At 41.3% G+C, this 20,403-nt stretch overlaps 1 protein-coding gene across 10 annotated transcripts in view; it reads left to right on the plus strand.

Annotated features, from left to right (window-relative positions):
- The first annotated feature begins 1,190 nt into the window (after positions 1-1,190).
- The window catches only part of abcc9 (ATP-binding cassette, sub-family C (CFTR/MRP), member 9), a 53,524-nt gene continuing 34,311 nt past the window's right edge, over positions 1,191-20,403 (plus strand). For 3 of the 10 annotated variants that reach the window (XR_007111253.1, XM_047575209.1, XM_047575212.1), the window contains exons 1-17: positions 1,192-1,714; positions 3,768-3,815; positions 4,766-4,953; positions 7,760-7,901; positions 8,017-8,138; positions 8,904-9,070; positions 9,167-9,268; positions 9,377-9,517; positions 9,613-9,804; positions 12,161-12,325; positions 13,257-13,412; positions 13,493-13,627; positions 13,721-13,883; positions 15,155-15,195; positions 15,287-15,429; positions 15,546-15,654; positions 18,646-18,753. Coding sequence is in view for 7 of the 10 variants with exons in the window: in XM_047575209.1 (XP_047431165.1) it covers positions 4,806-4,953; positions 7,760-7,901; positions 8,017-8,138; positions 8,904-9,070; positions 9,167-9,268; positions 9,377-9,517; positions 9,613-9,804; positions 12,161-12,325; positions 13,257-13,412; positions 13,493-13,627; positions 13,721-13,883; positions 15,155-15,195; positions 15,287-15,429; positions 15,546-15,654; positions 18,646-18,753 (2,034 nt within the window). In the remaining 3 variants the exon portion in view is untranslated. Of the gene's footprint in view, positions 1,715-3,767; positions 3,816-4,765; positions 4,954-7,759; positions 7,902-8,013; positions 8,139-8,903; positions 9,071-9,166; positions 9,269-9,376; positions 9,518-9,612; positions 9,805-12,160; positions 12,326-13,256; positions 13,413-13,492; positions 13,628-13,720; positions 13,884-15,154; positions 15,196-15,286; positions 15,430-15,545; positions 15,655-18,645; positions 18,754-20,403 lie in introns of all 10 variants that reach the window. The other 7 variants (XR_007111251.1, XM_047575208.1, XR_007111254.1 and 4 more) reach the window with 5 other exon arrangements.

The following is a 20,403-nucleotide window of genomic DNA, read 5'->3' on the forward strand; positions in this document are numbered from 1 at the left end:
TTGCCCTCTCTCCGGTTCAGCTGTTGCCCCCAGGCTCCGGCTTCTCAGCTGGGAGACGGCGACGAACGGAGTCCCAGGCTCAGCATTGCCTGGTTCATTCAAACCCACTAACCCCCCCACGCCCCTTCCTGGAGGTCGGCACTTCCTCGCATGGGGTTCACGAGTAGATTTTTGGGGGGATATCTGAGATAAGAAAGATCATGAGAATGGTTTTTTTTCTCAGGTGCAAATGTTTGTGTTTATCTCGTGAAACCGGAGTCCAGACTGCGTTCACATAGTTTAGGTACTCCACCAATTTACAATGGGACTCCTACGTTACCCACAATGCAGTGTAGCGCTATACTACTGCTAACAGCAGCTGATTTAGCCTGGATTCTCTAGCATCAAGTGAGCAGCAACCTGAAACGACAGTTCCTCAAACGTCCACTAGAGGCAGACTCCAAAAGTGAGTCAGTCAGAAACATGTTTACATCCCGGTTGCTAGCTGCTAAAGCTATCATAGCGCCTCTCATGCTGCACCTCTTTGACCATTTTGGAATTAGCTCAGAGGAGACGTTAACTCAAATGCATTCAAGATGGCGGCCACCGGAGATGCTACACTGAGCTTCAAAGCTGTGAGTGGTCTGGAGCCACATCCATACATTTTCAGGTTTCTCTGAGGGAGCTTGATGTATTCTCTTCTTAACTCACGTCTTTCTTCTTGTCTTTCTGTCTGGCTACCGTGGCTCCTCTCGCGCTCCACCTCTTTGGCCATTTTGGAATTAGCTCAGAGGACAAGTGCATTCAAGATGGCGGCGACCGGAGACGACGCACTGAGCTTCAAAAACCCCATCGAGCTTCGCTGTTAGAAGCTCATTTATGAGCAGTCTATGGTTAAGAACACACATTCCATCCATCCCGTCCATCCCGTCCAATTTTCTGCCATTGATGCAGTTGATTCAGAGTCAGGTTGGCACGGCAACAGGCCTCAGAGGCCCCAGAGGGATCATGAAGCATTCCAAAGCCAAATTAAATATATTTTATTTATTTATTTATGTGTTTTTGTTTCTTTCTTCTTTCTGGTTGTCTTAATTTATAAATGTTTGTCTTCTTTTCTTTCTTTCTTTCTTCAATCATATTTGAAGCAATTTCTCACAGGGTTCACTTTAGAGCGATTTAAGCTGGACTGCAGCCCCCCAGGTAATTAAACAAACCATCATAAACACCATATGTTCATGGATCATTGTCATCATCGCGACTTCTCAATTTTCCAAACTTTGCTAAAATGACTTCTTCTTTTACTTTATAATTAAATCAGGTTCCTGTGTTGCAGCTCAGGTGAACACACTAACCCAGCCTTTGTTAATGTCTTCGTTCTCAGCCTCGTTTCCTCTCATCACTAACCTCACACGGAGCCGTATTATATCATCTTGGTGCAGGTGTCTTTCTTTGCTCACTTTTCTTCTTTACACACAAACAACAACAACGTGCTACACAACACGCGGCTTTAATGTGACCTATTTTTTTTTTTTTTTTTTTTTTTTCCATGCACTAATAATAATTTCGCTGCATACAACCAGCTAACGTCCCTGTCAGTGCGTCTGCCTTCGCTGTGCTGCGTTTGCGGCGTTTCCATGCGAACAGGCGGAATCTGAAGAGAAACCCGCAGCCAGAATCAAGGCACCGAACCGGAGAGGACGCACGAAGGAGCCCAGGCACCCTGCGCCAGCATCGGGTAAGTGTTATGCCACAAGGCGGTTATCCTTATCCATCTGTCAGCATCTTCAGCTTGGTGTGACACGACGTCTTCAGTTAAGGCGCCAGACTTCATTTAAAAACCGTACAATTTTAGCTAAATGCGGATTATCGGTTAGAAATGCGCGCTTAAAAAATAAATTCGGCATGAAACCTGAATCTGTAGGAGAAAGTCTTACATTCGGCTAGAATATCACCTACCAACTACTTTTCTTTCTGTTAAAATAAGAACTGGATTCGCGTCTTCAGTGCTGCGAGTTTTGGAAGGAGTCTGAAGCGTGTCGTATTTGGGACAGTACAAAAAAATAGAAAAATTAAGAAAGTTGTATCTTATTTTATCAGTTTTATTACGCCGAATATAAAATTTGATGTCAGTGATTTGAATTAAAACACAACATTGTATTTATCTGTATTTATATTGGTCTTCAATCGTAAAAATCTTAAATCGTTTGTTTTCTGAATGGACTGTGGTTTGGAAAACACTGCAGGAAACTCGGTTTGTCCTTGCTCCGTGCTCGTTTCTTGTGCGTTTGAGATGACCCACGCAGCAGTGACATCTTGCAGCTCCGGGTTTCAGCAGCCCCCATGGCGGCGTCCAAGGTCTTCCATCCGACGCGTTCCAGAGCCAAACAAAGCAAAGTGAAATCCTGCAATATTCCCTGGATTCAGCGAGGCTTTACAGGCGCACACCGAACCAGATTATAGATTTAAGAGTGCACATTAAATATGCCTTTGCAAAAATATTAATTTTCATACCAGGCTAAAGCACCGTTAGTAAGATTTATAGATGATAGATGTAAAAATAATAATAATAATGATAATTTGACTTGGATATTTGGGGTTGTATTCGACTTTCAAAATGATTCTGATGCTAAAACAAAAACCTATTTGATCTTTTTGAGCTAAAATATATATTTTTTAAGTTTGTAAACTGTGTCTCACCTTGACGTATGCCTATAATAAACCCCCTTCTCACCACCGGACTGGTACAAGTTTGGAAATCTGATAGGAGGCGACGTTGTGTCAAGTGTGACGAAGTTGCGTACACCTTTGCCGGAAGTTCCCAAAAGTCGACCTTTAAAATAAAACACACACGGGAAAGTTGAGCTTGAATTTAAAGTAAAATGGCAAATCCAACAAGGCCCCTGGATTCTACTATTTGTGAGGATGACAATGAAAGTAAACCAAACAAATCTTGAAATATGGATAAAATTCACCCAATGGCGTCAAATATGAGGTAATATGTCACTAACGAGGTCAAGTTTGTTCGTCTTGCAAATAAATCCACATTATTCAGTTTTAGTTTACATGAGCGCTACTTTTCCCCCCAAGATTGAATTTCTTGTAACTGTCCACAGATTCTACTTTAAGTGTTTCCATGGACGCTAAATAAAACAGTATGATCAGGTATATGAGTTTACACGCTCCAAAACATAAATCAGTATCAAACTGTATTGTTAAAAGTGGTTCTGCAGAAAAAAAATAAACTTTTATCTCTAACTTTATTGACAACACTGGATTCATTCGACAGAAGGTGACTAACATGTTTCCATGGTTTCTAAGTTTCTACTCACATGGACTCTGGCTTCATTCATCTTTTGCTCAAATGGATTATCAAATGTTTACATCAAACTCTCTCAGACTCAGTCTATTCTTATTGGCATCATTCCATCATCCTAGAATCATATTTTTTTATTATTATGCGTTTAAATGCACGTGTACCAGCACTGTTTAGTTATTATTACAGTGATGTGGCTTTATTTATTGTATAAAGAAAATCTTATACATTAGTATAATTTCCCGGTGCTTTATTTTGAAGGACACAATCGGAAGTTGTGTGTGTTACTCGATGTCTCTTGACAGCTTCGGCACAGTCGAGCTGCAGTAAGTAGAGCAGCTGATGCTCTTGCGGGGCTAAAAATAATCAACTTTTGCTCTACAGCCCTGACTGTATTTTATTTCCCTTCTCTCCACTGTCTGTTTTCTTTCTTCTTTCCTTTATTTATTTATTTATTTTATTTTTTTAAACCCAGACTCCCGGAATGAAAGGCTGTCAGTGAGGATTATTTCTTTACTCCGAGGTAAGAGACTTTCAAATTCCCTTTCTTCATTTTAAGGACTCTCTTGCTGCCGTGTGTAGTGACTCATGGAGGAGCTATATGTGGTATTTATGGATGATGTAGTTTGTTCAGCATGTCTGTAGCCTAAAGGAGGTTGTGTTTGTTTAGACTCTCATCATCCAAACCAACTGAAACAACCATTTAAGTTACAAATATTTAAGTTGACACTTTTACTTGCTATGTTTCTTAAGTTAAGGAGATACTATCATATTAAATTGACATCAAAGTGGCAATTACAGTGGGAAGCAGTTCGGTCACAATTGAGACTGAGACTTAAAGGACCACTGTGCAGGAATGAACACCGTCTAGTGGTGAGGTTGCATATTGCAACCGGCATGTTTTATAAATCGTACATTCTTCAAACGTGAAAATACTTGGTCCTCCAATGAAACATGTGAGTCAGGATGTTTGGGATTCAGGGCTGTGAATCTTAAAGGGCCAGTGTGTAGGATCGATAGCCATCTAGTGGTGAAGTTGAAGATTACAACCATTTAAAATCACTTCCTTATTCTCGCCTTTCCATGCATCTAGAAAAATCTACGAATTCTAGCACAACAAAGCCACAAAACCCCCCTCTAGAACCAGTGTCTGTTCTGGTCTACCCTTTAAATCCTACAGTCTGGTCTTGTAAGTCTTGGGCTCACAACATGTTTCCTTTCCAACTCTTAATAGTTATTTAACATGAAGCCACCTTAAGCCAGGGAGCATGTAGCTGGACGCTGGCCCTGAAATAGCTCTCATGCCTGAGGCTAGCCTGTGTGAGAGTGTGCACTTGAATATGTGACATGCCACAAAAAGCATTTGACCTTTTTTCAAAGCTGACCAGAGCGGCACAAAGAAGTGTCGGGATTTGATTTGTGCTGAGTGAACTCCTTTTAATTTCTTACTTTATTTTTTTCTTGTTGACACAGATTGACTGAGGGCTTGTGTGGAGCAGCTGGGTTTGGTGGCATGGCCTTGTCGTTTTGTGGCAACAACAAGGATATCAATCCCTACAGTGTGGAGAATGGCACGCTGAACAATGGCTGCTTTGTGGATGCTCTCAACCTGGTTCCACATGTCTTCCTGCTCTTCATCACCTTCCCCATCCTCTTCATCGGTAGGAACCTCTGTATTTATGACAAATGGGGAAAAAATACTTGTTTTATGATTGTAATCTATTGGTGGATGATGGATGTATTTCGGTGTATTTCCAAAGACGTTCTGTAGTTCTGCAGAAAAAGTCACAGTGGCGGCGTCTGTGTTATGCGTGTCCTGACAGATGTGTGACAGAAGTGTTTCCTGCTTAAGCCTCTTAAAACTTCACCTTTTCCAATGGAAAGTCTCTAGAGAGTCTCGCTGTAGCTGTCAGGACTGAACTAATCCAAGGGGGATTATTGAATCAGTCATCATTTCTATCATTATTTTACTGTACTGTGTTTTATACATATGGTTACGGGTACCTTGGAGGACCAAATATGTTTTTCTGCCCTGTGTGATAGACCACTGACTGTATATAAGGATGGATGAACCCATAGGATTCCTGGGGTTGAAGCTCAGTGTAGTGGCACTGGGGGTCGCCATATTGGAGGAGGTGGAGCGTTTATTTCTATCGTAAAATTGGACATTTTACCTTGTAGGCCGATTGGGATTGACTCACTATCCCAGCCTCAACCCAGTGGACATTCAAAGAACTGCACTTTACTGGTTCCTTTAGTCATTTACATTTTGTGTCCAATTTCAGATCTTATACGATGATGACAAAGTTTCCGGGCTTCACATTTTCAGCATTTGTGGCTACGTCAGGAGCAAAAGCCACAGTAACTGTAACAGGAAATAGCTCTGTAACAAAACTATGACTCCAAGTGGACTGGTTGAATTACACCAATCTGAAACTCTCTATTCTAGGGCTGATGGGAAACTATTTTAACATTTTTTTATTTCACACAATTTTTAAGCAAGACACATGAAAGCACCCACTGCTGAAAAAAAAAAAAAAAATCTCTTAAATGGGTTTAAAGTGGTTCAGATTCTGTAAAATGCCAATTGCAGACATTTTTCCTGAATCTTCCCAACTGGATCACTCATCTATGTGATTTGGCAGGCAGAGCAGATGTCTTGCAGATATTAACTTTCCTCCTCTTTTGACAGTGTGAACATTAAGCAGCTTTGAAGCTAAGACCAGATTAGACCAGTGGTTGAAAATGACTATAGTGGGAAAGCGTGAAACAAACTGTAAAACAAAATATAATATCAGTTATTACACATGATTTTCTTGGACAACGAGGAGGAAGAAGTAGAAGTAGTAGAGTTAATGGAGGATCAGAGGAAGAATGTGAGGAATGGAGGAAAGAGAAAAAAGAAATTTTGTTTTTACAGCGTTAGTTTACTTTAGAGTAACTTCTGTTATTGCTGTTTTACTTTGACTGCTAGGGTATCTATGTGTGTGTTTACCCAGAGGTTTATGGGAATGCTTCTGACCATAAGCCCTCAGCTTGCTCCCCAAGGACTGACTAATTGATGCTTCCTGGTTCTAGATTTTTATGTACTCTTTTGGCCTGAGCCTACAAAACAGCTCCGGTCCATTTAGCGCAGAGCAGAGACAAACCCAGTAATAATTCTTTATTTGCAACTTTGATTTTTACAAATTAATAATAATTGCTAAATATTTGATATCTGAATTTGGACCTGTATTACGCTTCAGGTCAGGTCAGTCTACTCTTGAGACCTTTGAGATCTGAAGTTACCTGAAGCTTCTTCACACAATAAGGCCATGATACCGCATGGGAAATCTGCATTTTCAGGGGTTGTATTTTAACCAATTCCTACTACAAAACTTATTCCATCTGCTTCAGATTTGGTGGGTGCACTATTAAGATCTGAGTGATTAAAAGTCATCAAAGGCTTCTGCAAAAGTTATTTGTCTTGGCCGTCACACCCATTCAAAGTTTGGTGTTTTGCCGTAAACATCGAAAACTTGTCACCACAAACATTCCTTCCTAAAGAATTGACTCCATCAAAGTCAGACTCACTCATTTTCCTTTTAATTTCTGACAGTTCCAAAGTATTCAGAACTTTAAGCTTTGGTTGAACTCCACGAGTTTTGCTGTTTTGCCATGAACTGTTCAAAGCATGAATATATCTACATGTCAATATGACTAAGATCCCCAACAAGAAAATCGGCCTTCTGGAACAAACGTCATGAAATATATGTCAAAATCAACATGTTCTACACAAGATAAACAGCGTTCCTAGTTGTTCTTTAGAGCCGCATTGTGTAATTCCAGTGTGCAATATAATCCTTGTAAAAAGCTGATTTTTCATTTTCCATCTGAAAGCACTGGAAGCCCTGAAGGAGGGCATCGGTTAGAATGAGGCACAGTCCACGCTGTGTGACGCTGAGCCAGGAAGTCACAGGGTGGGATGGCCCGGTTGTCGCTGCTTGCAGCTTTGATTGTAATTAGAGAATGTTGTTGATTCTATCAGAGGTCAGAACACGGTAATTGCTGAGGAATTTGTGTTTTTTGCTGATACATTACAAATCAAAGCATTAGATCCTTTTTTTGTACCATCATTTCTTGGTTCTTGGTTCTAGATCTCGGACATTTCTCTTACTCTGGACAGAAGCGTTGCCCCACTCTCAAGTTGACTTCTATTAGATTTCAGTGGAGGTGTCTGATGCATTTAGAAGAACCTTAATTTAATCAGAAAGGAAGGATAAAGCAGTTTCCATTTAACGTGAGAAAGCTGCTCACTTCTGTTCGTGTTTAAGGCTGTTCTCTCCATGCCATCACTCTGATTTTCTGTTTTGTTCCATGTGTGAGTTCTACTAAAAAGTCACTGTACCAACATTTATTTTTGGTTCCGATTTCTAACAGTTCTGCAAACGTATCACGTTCATATCGATTTGTGTGTTTGTCTGCCAGGGTGGGGCAGTCAGAGCTCTAAGGTGCAGATCCATCACAACACATGGCTTCATTTCCCCGGCCACAACATGAGGTGGATCCTCACCTTCCTCCTGCTGTTCGTGCACGTGTGCGAGTTTGCAGAAGGCATCGTCTCCAACAGGTGAGGCATTTTGTCACTTGTTCGTTTTTAATTGTCTTTATTTAAGTGAAATGTTTGTGACAACCAGATACGTTTCCAGGTTAATTATATATTTTGTGTTTGTACCTTGCTGTAGGGTGATGTCAACCAACCACCTGCATCTCTTCATGCCAGCGTTCATGGGGTTCGTAGCGGCCACAACATCCGTAGTCTACTACCACAACATAGAGACATCCAACTTTCCCAAACTGCTGCTTGGTAAGACGATGGCGACACTTACTGTCTTTGTCTCTGACTGTGTTTCCTAAAGAGCAGTTTCAAAGCTCAGTGTCAATGCCATCTTGGCAGCGTGACAAAGTGGACACACCATTAATTATGCATGACTTTAAATCAGCTCCACCTTTGCCGATAAAAATATTAATGGTTGATCATATCCGTCTAAACGGGTGAATAGTTCAGTGACATCTGGACTTTTTGCGCTATCTGTCCAAGATCCAGATTAAGATCACAGACAAATTACTGGAAGTAATTACTGGAAGTAATTTTGCCCAGTGACAAAATTAGGAAGCGACAAGCAGTTACCTCGGGTAATCGGGTGATTTAGCGGGATGATGCGTTGCACACTGCAGCCAAGCCGAGGCAATAAAACCCTGTGTCATTTAACCCGGGATAACATGCCGAAAAGACCCAGGACAACGCAGGATTTTCATTCTCTGTAAATGGGGTTATAGAAGTCTGTGGAGATTAATTAGTTTTCGAAGGAAGTCCTTAATGGAAATACAAGGAACTGCAATTTGTGGCATTTCCACATTAGCTGGAGAAATTATCTCTGAATATTAACAGCTATTTAATGCTTGGTTTTGGCCTTGTCCTTTGCTTTAACTGTTATCTGTCTCAAAAAAATCCAACCCAGTGCACAGTTCCCAGCCTGCTGCTGTAGATTCGGATTCTGATAACATGAACTCATAATGGATAGAGGATGTAAGTGGATGTATCTTATGACTCTTCTTTCCTGTCTCACAGTCCTTTTCATATACTGGGTGTTGGCGTTCATCACCAAGTCCATCAAGCTTTGGAAGTTTGCAGAGTTCAACGTTGGGCCACAGCACCTCAGGTTCTGCATCACAGCGCTGTTGGTGGTTTTGTATGGGCTGCTGATGGGCGTGGAGGTCAACGTCATCAGAGTCAGGGTGAGGAAGAAAGTTTCACAACCGCCTCCTGGTTATCGGTGTGAATTACAGCAAATGACGCATATTCTGACATGTTTCTGACATGTCTTCTTGTAGAAATACGTCTTTTTTGCCAACCCCCAGAAAGTGAAGCCGCCAGAAGATTTGCAGGATTTAGGGGTTCGCTTTCTGCAGCCATTTGTCAACCTGCTGTCCAAGGTAGATTTTCAAATTGATTTTAAATTGATGTAGATTAATTAAATGCCACCGGACCACTATTTGGCAGCGTTGTACAGAAAATGATGCAAATTCTTGGCACGTTTTTAGGCGACATATTGGTGGATGAATCCTCTCATCATTGGAGCCCATAAGAGGCCTATAGAGCTGAAGAAGATCGGCAAGCTGCCCATCGCCATGAGAGCCCTCACCAACTACCTGCGGCTAAAAGACGCCTACGAGGATCAGAGGGTGAGGCCAAGATTACGTTCAGCTCGTGAAGCTTGATTAACCACATGAAAAGAAACACACGCTTCTCACGCATTCGTTCGCGTTTCTCTGCGCAGACGGCCGAGGACCCGGACCGACCGCCGTCAATCTGGCGCTCCATGTATCGAGCGTTTGGCCGGCCCATCCTGCTCAGCAGCACCTTCCGCTACCTGGCAGACCTGCTCGGCTTCGCTGGGCCCCTCTGCATCTCGGGCATCGTGAAGCACCTGAAGACTAAAGACGATGTGGCAACAGCAGACAAGATGAAGGTGGGTGTGTTTGTTAGAAAAGAAAGATCCAAGGAACGCAACTGTGGGTTGATGTTACTGGACGAGACCAAAGTCTTGTTTGAGTGGGTTAACTGTGACAGTGTGTGGTCCAATAAAAGCAATGAGTGACTCACTCCAAGGCGTAGGTTGAACTGAAATGTCATCATAGTATGCGTGGTTTTACTCAGACTTTAAACCTGAAGCTTTATCAAAAACAATAGAGGGACAAAACATTACAAGTCCAAATCAATGTCGGTAATTTTTTCGATTGACTAAAATCAGCTTTGACGATAACGTTTTATGGCAGGTTTGACACTCACCAGTGCGCAGAACCACTTTACTCATGTCCAAAGAATTTTGCTTTTGATTAGATCATTTAAGTTAAGTTGGAATCAACTTGAAGAAATATTGTCCATGTGAATGAAGCCTGTGATATTTGAAAAACTTTGACGGTATCTTCAACACTTCAAATATCGGATCATGAAATAAATTTAGATGCCATCATGTTTTCCACAAGTTTTTCCAGTTTTTTGGGGGGTTAAATAGTTGCCTCATCTTCCACTGCAGCGGCTAAACCTGACTCTAACTCCTTCTATTTGCCCAGCTCTCAAAATTCCTAATATATCAGCACAGTCAGCCATAAAAAACTGCATCTTTTTAACTCAAACAAGACTAAACAACAGCATCCATGGCAGCACAATAAGGTGTTGTAGCAGAGGGAGCGAATGCAGACTCTTTTATGGGCAGTCCATTTAGCCAAGGAAGATACTTTGGCAGCGCTGATCACAAACATCATCTCCTCTTAAATCCGTGCCAGCCTCCTCCACAGGTCGTAATACGGCCAGAGCGAGTCTGGAGAGGCAGAACAGATGCTTTTGTAATGACAGCGTATTTGCATCCATTCCATTTTAGCGGGATGTTGTTGTAGCCGATGTTGAGAGATGTGAGATGTTGTCAGGGCCAAGCCTGCCTGTTAAAGTGGCTGTAATGGGCAGCGGAGACAGAAAGCAGAACACTCTGCATTTCTGAGTGACATGGAAAATTCTCTGCTCACCTCTCACTCCGTGTTTCAGTTTAACGCAGAGAGACGGTCTGCAGAGCGTCATAGGGAGCTTTTTGATGCCACCTGCTTTATTCGCAAATGTGCCATCAGATCCCCCACCCGCCACCAATTCCCGACAAACCACTTTAGAGACTTGACTTGCACAAAGAGCTCGAACACAAATTATCTCTTTAATCCCTTCGAAGAGGAATCAATCAAATTCCCAATGTAGCTCATCTCATTAGCTCATATTTTTGTTATGGACAAACTTTTATTGTTTCACCCACCTGCAACCCATCCTATCAAAGTTAAGCTTTTTTTTTTTTTTTTTTTGCAACACCTTATAATCTTTGGTAAAACTGCACTAAACAGCCAATTTATTAGTAAATCTTAATTGCACGTTATATACTAATATATTTATACCTACAATATGGTTCTGAAATGCTTTATAAGTTGGTTTTATTCAATACTTAAATGTATAGAAATATACAGGAAATAGAACATTAGGTCTCTAGAACAAAAAAGGAGAAAAGGAAGCAATGTAAAATCTCACTTTTTTCTGTTCAGTTAAGTCATTCATTGATTAGCAAATTAACAGAGGAACAAATGAGACAAACATTGCAAAGAGAAGCAAGGCAGGAGTCGTTTTTTGCTGGATAAAATAAAGCGATAAAACTAAACCCCCAGCACTAACAAAAAACCGTGGCACATATACTCCCAGTTGTAGTGTCTCCAGCTACTTCCACAAGTGTCTGAATACAACAAACAAAGTCTAAGGAGTCCAAGTCCAAGGATCAGAGTTCTGTTAATCAGGACGGCAGGAAGCGTGAGACAATCATGGGGCAGTTAATCAATATTTACTCTTGTCTATAATTGTGTTCTTGTGAAACATCATCCATCACTGCAGTACTGCTCCAATTCAAATGACGTATTTGGCCAAATATGGTCTGAATGCCAAGTTGTGTTCTTGCCTTGCTTTATCCTGTCCAGGACGTGTAGACAGCCAGGTATCCCACATTGCGTTTTCTGATTCCCGAGGGGCTGTACTGCGTCCACCCGTCATCCGGAGTCTGTATTTCAGAATCAAACTTGTCAGTTCTGAACCACCATGTACGTCAGTGTAAAGTTTGTGCACTTAATATTGGCAAAAGGTCACAGGCAGCAAAGAGCTCAAAACACAACAGTTTGCACAGTTGAGATGGTTTATCCTGGACCAAGGCTGCAACACTTGTACAGAATATTGCAGAAATTTGGGGAAATAATGTGAACTGAAATAAACTGAAATCTTAAATCTTAAACTGCTTGTCCCTCTAGGACACCTATTTAGGCGTCTACTTCATGTCTTCCACCGAGCTCCTGCAGAACAGTTCAGTCCTGGCTGTTCTCCTCTTCCTGGCTTTGGTCCTACAGAGAACCTTCCTACAGGCCTCCTACTACGTCACCATAGAAACAGGCATCAATCTGCGGGGGGCTCTGCTGGTGAGTGAAGCATCGTCTTGTTTCCACGGCGAGGCGTTTGCTTTGAAAAGTTAACCGTGAGCGATCTCTCCACCGCTTACACATCTGAGTACATCGTAACACAAACATCATCCTCTTAATCTGACAACCAACTATTTTAAACGCCGAGGGAGCAGCTAGTTTACAGACACGCTGAAACCTAAAAGCCATGCAAGAGGTCTTTAGTAAGCACTTCTACACAATTCAGTGTTTATTTATATGAGTCACTGTGCAGCATAAAGACTTTGGCATTGTATATCACAGAGCTTTAAGTCTCCATTAAAGCACAGCATGCTGCTGCTAAGTCATGAATGTATTCATGAAATCCTGAGAGTGTTATGTGTTGCACTGGAGTCAGTTCAGATCAGATCGCCCCAATTAAAGTTTTTAACCAAAAAACTAATCATGACGGTGACAATAATTCAATTTACTTTGAAAATAAACTGGGTAACCTAAGCCTAAGACAATGGTTATGTTGACACGGCAAATGTTCAAAAGCATAATTTGATTCATGGGTTTCTCGTTAATAGATTTCATGTTGGATGATTGGATGGAGGTTCAAGGGTGGAAGTAAATCAGGCAAAAGATTAATCCGCTACACAAAACATTTATTGATAATAGTGTCACTTCATCCACTAATTTTGTCTGTAACCCAGAGAACAAACTCTCAAGAGCTTAACCTTCTGAGACCCAAACATGTGTTTGGAATGGAATTATAACAAACTTGGCTGGAGAAAGATCCTGAAGCTTTACCATTTAGTTTTTGGTGGGGTTGGTGAACTCCTCGTCTCTTTTCAATTACAACCGTAGCCAATATTGCCACCTATGCATCTAATTTGCATTCACAACTTGTAAAAAAGTTCATCTGTTGATCATTCAAGTATAATTTTCCCCCATTTCTTTCACTAACTAGGCGATGATTTACAACAAAATCCTGCGTCTATCCACTTCCAACATGTCCATGGGTGAGATGACACTGGGGCAGATCAACAACCTCGTCGCCATAGAGACCAACCAGCTGATGTGGTTCCTCTTCCTCTGTCCCAACCTGTGGGCCATGCCTGTACAGGTAGGACAAAGTGTATTTTTAAACTATAAATACACTTTCTTGCGGTGTGGTTCACTGGAAGCTTCTTCTTTTTCATGCAGATTGTGATGGGAGTGATTCTGCTCTACTACCTGTTGGGATGGAGCGCCTTGGTCGGAGCGTCCGTCATAGTTCTCCTGGCTCCGGTCCAGTACCTCATAGCTACAAAGCTGGCGGACACGCAGAAAAGCACACTAGTAAGATGAAAATCTGCATAATCAAAATCCTTTATTGCTGCATTTATTTGGCCTTAATTGAACACACACAGTGGTTCCTGCTGTGTCTTCCAGGAACACTCTACAGATCGCCTGAAGAAGACCTCAGAGATCTTAAAGGGTATCAAGCTGCTGAAGCTGTACGCGTGGGAAAACATCTTCTGCGACAGCGTTGAGGAGACCAGAGGGAAAGAGCTCACCAGCCTCAAGACGTTTGCTTTCTACACGTCCATGTCGAGTGAGATGAACGGCCGTACTCCTCTTGTCCTCTTGCATGCATTTCCATACATGCATGTCACATTTGAAGTTTAATTAAAGCTTGGTAAATGCAGGACAAGGCTGGAGGAAACAAAAAAGCACCGCAGTAACTTGGCAGGAAGTCTAACATAAATTTATTTCATTTACGTAGCACCTTAAAAGCAAAGAGCATTTGCCACCAAAATGCTTCACATTCAACATGTCTTTGATTCAGGGACAGTGTAATGATGCACGAATGGGAGTGATGTGGTTTCACTTCACTTCTCTGATCTTGTTAATAACTGGGCGGCAGCATTTTAGGCTAGTTGGAGACAGGAGATGGTGTTCTGGGTAATACCTGAGTAGATTGAGTAGTTGCTGTAGTCCAGCCTGGATGATATGAATGTGTGAATAACTTTTTATTTTTTCTAGGGTGATGGGAAGTGTCTGGTTTTTTGAGGTGGTTATGAGCTTGAGGAAAGTGGACCTGCCTGTTAAAACTTAAAATTACTGTCTGACATTCAGGTTCTTCGCATATGGTGTGATATAGGAGGAGAGGTTGTTGAGGTTCTGGGTGGTAACAGTGGTATCATGTGGACGGCCAAAGAGTAAGACTTCTGTCATTTAGCTGAAGGAAGTTCTGAGCCAACCGGTCTTTGATGTCTACAAAACAAATTTTTATTTGAGTGACTGACTTAAATTAAGGGAGAGGTAGATCTGTGTGTCATCAGCGTAGCAATGGAAGGAGATGTTAGATATTTTTTTCCCAGCGGATGATGAGGGAGGAGAATCACAAAAGGAGTTAAAACAAGATCTTACCTGAATAAAACAGGACGTAAACCCGAGGAATAACAAAGAAAGCAGAGTCAACTGATTGATGATCCACGAGTAAAACCAGCTTTAAGTATGTACATGTGTCTACAGATGTCTTTTACATGAATTTCTACAAGCGTCTCAGGTCTGAACATGAGATTACCCTAACCCTAATCTTAACCACCCCATGGTATTGATGGTGCAAACAGTGGCTGTCCCAAAACAATGCACTCCATAACTACTACTGCTAGAACCATGGTTTGTTGCATGTGGACACAATGAGGCCGTTTGTTTTTCTCCTGCAAATCGTCTTTACTTATTGTATAAAACATAAATATTTTGTTGTTTACGGGTCATATTTAATACCTGTAAGCATAAATCAGATGCTGTTTGTCTCCTCGAGTATGTTCTGAATCTTGCACCATTAATTAAATTCCCCTGTCTTCTCTCTCTGTTCAGTTTTCATGAACGCTGCTATCCCCATTGCCGCCGTCCTTGCGGTAAGACGGTTTTAAAACCTATTCGCTGCTTTCTTCAAACCGTTTCAATAAGGCTCACTGATCACGAGCAAGTTAAAATCATGTCTTGCAGACTTTTGTGATGCATCACTTCCTTAATAAAACCGGTCCGACTCCTTCCGAGGCCTTCGCTGCTCTGGCGCTGTTTCACATCCTGGTCACGCCGCTCTTCCTGCTCTCCACGGTGGTCAGATTTGCTGTCAAGGCGCTGGTCAGGTGAGGAGTGGTTAGGTAGTGGTACCAGCTGGTTTAATTAAAGGAACCTTAACCTCCTGAGAGATTGTCGACATTTAAACTGTCTCAGTGACACTTTTCGTGCGTGACCTCCACAGTGTCCAGAAGCTCGGTGAGTTTCTTCAGAGCGACGAAATTGGCGACGACAGCTGGAGAAACGGCGACATTTCGGTTTCCTTGGAACCAGGGAAGAAACACCTGGGGATGGTGAGTATTAATGATACCAGAACAATCAAGAAAAAATCTGCTTTCAACTAGCTGATAGAAACTACTACAAACAAAAACGTCTGCATAAAACTTCCCCAAGCGGTTCTTGCGGACTGAACAGCTGTTTTCAGCTTCTGGAGAATAAGAAGAGTCTCTCATAGGATTCTCTCCCATGTGTATGGTTCCTGTCATTGCTACATTTCTTCATTTTCTTCCACAGAAGAACTTTCTGTGATTATATTGACAATTTTTTGTATTGTGGTAAATGACCAAAGTGACCAGGTTTTGTTTTTGCTTTTCAAATGATTCATTACATCTAACTTTTTCAACCTTTATCACCAACTTCTGGATGAAATATACATAGTTTTGTGAAAATAATAAAAGTTTGCCCTGAGATTATGTGAAAACATGGATAAAGTTGATATCTGCAGAAAAGGGTCAGTAAAAGTGACGTAGGGACATCTCTGAAAACAGACAATCAACTTAGTCAGGCTTTAGTTTGAATAAATTGAGTAACATCCAGATGAATAAATTCCAGAACAGTCACATGATGGTTTAAATGTTATTTATGTATTCTGCCAGTGGTCATAATGTTGAGGCTGATTGATATTCTCCTAATAAATATTAACAGGGTTACACTTGAGATGTTTTAAACCACATGTTATCATCCATGTCTGGTAAGGACTCAATTAATATAATATATATATATTTTTTTTAACTAAAATCAATGGTGTCTAAAATACAAAGAATAATAAATCTTAAAAATAATCATTGGGTCATTTTATACCACGTTAAAAGCTGTCTCTCATCCTTGCAGATGAACTCTAAACGTTCTAGCTCAGTAAAACTGAAACTAAAATTTAATTTGACTGTGTGAACCGGGATTGGATCTTTGCTACGAACACCACGCTGTTAAATCTGGCTGAGAAATGCGTGTCAGAATTCATCCATAAGTAAAACATTTCTTCCATCTGTGTTAACTCAACCCGGCGGCTGCAGATTTGTGTGATTTAAAACTTATTCTGACATTTATACGTGTTTCTTTATTGCTTACCCAGTACATGTCACGTTATTTCGTTTGGTCTAATTATGTTTTCGCGGCTGCGTGGAGTCGAACAGAAGTCACCTCCCAGTGAACTTAAGTCGTGCGGCTGTCTGAGGTTTCAGCAGTCACATGGCGGCAGTTATATTGCAAAGGGATTATCAGATGTTGAGTCTAAAATGGGCCGATGACAAAGAGAGGACTATTTAGGGCTTTTAAAGGGGATTTAAGGGAAAAGTAGTGAAACACATTTCAGTTTTATAATGGAAATTTGCCATTAAATACCAGCTATATTATTATAATGGCATATTATAATATAAATCATATATATAAATCTTTTTCCTCATATTTGGGTGTAGTGTTCATGATTTTACTATTTCTAATGATTCTTTTTTTTTTTTTTTTGTTTACAAAAGCATTAGTCACGACAACATCATCATCATCATTGCAAGTATTTACTAAAACGCAAAATAATTGTTCACAAAGTGGCAAATTCATTGTGGTTTTTTATAATATTATTTATGTTGCTTAATGATTAGAGGTTTGGACACACCAAGAACTACCAGCAGGGATGTTGCCTCATGGTGCTTGTGTACTCACCTAAACGATTCACTTGAACACACCACGAACACAACATCTCCTGTGTGAAAAGAATGTTTCATACTGACAAATGGCAGTAGGCGGTATTCAACTATTAACTGGTTGGCTGTGTGATTAGGAGGAGCTACTATTAGCTGAGAGGCTATGAATATAGGAAGAGCTCCTATAACCTGAAAAACTACGAGTAGCTAATATTAGAGGAGGCCATAAGCTAGGACGGGCTACTAATAGCTGTCAACCTATTAAACGATGAAATGCTACTAAGAGCTGGGAGGCTATGAAGCTAAGAGAGGCTACTGTTAGCTGAGAGGCTTGAAGAGCTACTATTAGCTGGGAAACTAGGAAGCGAGGGAGAGCTATAATTAGCTGTGAGACTAGGAAGGTACGTATAGCTACTTTTAGCTGGGAGGCTAAGAAGTGAGGAAGTCTACTAAAAGCTGGGAGGCTAATAAACTGGGAGGAGCTATAATTAGCTTGGAGGCTAGAGAGCTAGGAAGTTCTGCTAAAAGCTGGGAGGCTAATAAATTGGGAGGAGGTACTATTAGCTGGGAGGCTAGGAAGTTCTACTAAAAGCTGGGAAGCTAATAAACTGAGAGGAGGCAATGAAGCTAAGAAGAGCTTGCAAAAGCTGGGGGGAGCTACTATTAGCTGGGAGGCTAGGAACCTAGGAAGGGCTGCTGTTAACTGGGAGGATAAGAAGTGAAGAAGAACTACCATTAGCAGGGTGGCTAGGAAGCTTTGATCATTTATCAATTCTTGCGCCAACCACCAAATTAGAGACTTGAACAATGAAAGCAACTTAAAAGACACTGCGTTGTGAGCTGCAAACGTCAAAATCTTCATGTTAGAAGTTTCAGACATTTGCCCAAGACGAGGTTTTCTCCAGTGATGTGATTCTATCCATCTAACACTTTGGTTAAATCTTATCTGGCCACGTTGGCCTGAAATGTCTTTAGGGACTTAATATCAATGTTGACCTGTTAACCTTTGACCTAGTTCCCTCCAACAGATTTTCATGACATTCTGTGTAAAACTAATGCCAACATATTCATGTTGCTGTATATAATCACAGCCTCAGGACACGCTACATGTTGCATGCAATGATCACAGGATGATGTACTTTATATCTGGATGTATGGTGCGTCTGGACAATAAGATAATATGACAGCAGTGGGACTAAAACCATTGAGGCAACATCCTCTTCTCCCTGAGGAGCTGAACCGGATGCAGTGTTCTCTTGTTTATTAGTACAAACACTAACTTAAAATCTGTCTTGCCCCCCCTCCCCCGCCGCCCTCTCCCCAACACCGTCCTCCCCTCACTCCCATCTCCCCATAATTCCTCTCAAGACCAAAGCCATCAACAGGAAGCAGCCGATGCGCTACCAGATGGACAACTACGAGCAGCCGACCAGGCGTCAGATGAGACCCACGGAGACAGAGGATGTGGCTGTAAAGGTCAGAGTTAAAGTTCACGTTTTGGGGAATGACTGAAGGAGAAGAGAAACCTTTTGCACAAATTAGTGCAGTTCAGAAAAACCATGTCACTGGTGGCTCCCATGAGGGGTTTTCTGTGTGGGACGGTTTTAGCGTTTACATGGACACTGGTATTCCATCAATATTAAAACTAATTCATGTCACTATGATGAACCGAGCTACGTTAAAGGCGCTAAAGGAAACATCTTGATCATCTTCTTTATTTGAAGGAATTCAACGTTGTCAATAAAGTTGGGGTGGGAACTTTGTCAAATAAACCACTTTATGCTTTATATATTCAGACTATAAAAGCAAACAACAAGACAAGTCATATTTCCATTGGATTGAAGCCATCGAGAGAGGTCTGTAGAGGCAGCACATTGAGTAGCGATGCACTCAGCTTTCCAAACTCGCCTCCTGGCATCTTTTACAGTCCCCTCTGAAGCGTAATGAAACCTTGGGGGGATAGACAAGTTTAGGTACAGAGGAATGGATTACAGCATTGACGGACACAGTGGGAGAGATGTGAAACCATGAGGTGATGCAAAATAAATGGTGAACAGTGATAAAACAGTGGGAAAAAAGTTAAAAATAAATAAAAAAAAGTCCTAAAAGTAGAGAAAGAGAACCCAATCAAAGACATTAAACACAAATATTGTGCAAACGTAAGTGCATCTTTAGTATTTGAAGTTTTCTAAACATCATGTGGTCAAAACAGAAGACCTTTAGGACAAGGTTTTGTGGACAGATAACACCAGAAGCAGAATTGTTTGGTTTAAATGTGAGGTTCATATTTGGAGATGAAACAACACTTCATTGAAGCCCCCATAAAACAGGAGGTAATGGTAACATGCTTGTTTGGGCCTGTTTTGCTGCATCTGGTTCCAGGATATCTCGTCATCATTAATGAACCAGTGGTTTCTGAATTACACCAGTGAATTCTAAATGTCAAGAAGAACAAGATGAGTCTAAGTCCTGAAACTAAGCCAATTCATGTGAGGACACCCACCAACATCTCAGAACTGAGGCAATGAGCTGAAACTCCTCCAAGCTGCAGGGTTAAGGTTACAGCAGACACTGGAAGAACGGTTTCACATAGTTCTGCACCTCACAGATGATTCTACAAATGATTCTACAATGATTCTTCTTGCTGATGTTTTGAGTCAGAAATTCAAAAATGTGCAAAAACCTTTAAAGTTGTGGCACGACAAACGGTATCTTTTTATTTATTTATGATCTCAGTAACAACTGAAAGCCCAAACCAGATCATGTACGTCACATGGGATAGAAATTACTACTGCAATCGTGTGTTGCGTGTTTATTCTTATGAGGACGTCATCAACACTCGTGCCCCAGAAAAGCTGCGTGCTGTTATCCTTCACTTAACCGCAGGAGCAGCTGCTTCATATCTCCACTGTTTGTCCATCCACGGGTCTTTCGAGGGTGCGTAGGATTATGCATTTCACATGTGTTTGTAGTTGTGTGTGTGTGTTTGTAGTTGTGTGTGTGTGTGCGTGTACTCCGTCCCGTCAGGAAGTGTAGAATTCACACGAGAATTTGTTGCCCCTCAGAGGTCGCTGTGAATGTGTCCGACATTTTCTCAGCCCCTCTGTGAAGTCTCCTCTTCCTGTC

Source organism: Mugil cephalus, chromosome 22, assembly GCF_022458985.1.
Source record: "Mugil cephalus isolate CIBA_MC_2020 chromosome 22, CIBA_Mcephalus_1.1, whole genome shotgun sequence".
NCBI lineage: Eukaryota > Metazoa > Chordata > Actinopteri > Mugiliformes > Mugilidae > Mugil > Mugil cephalus.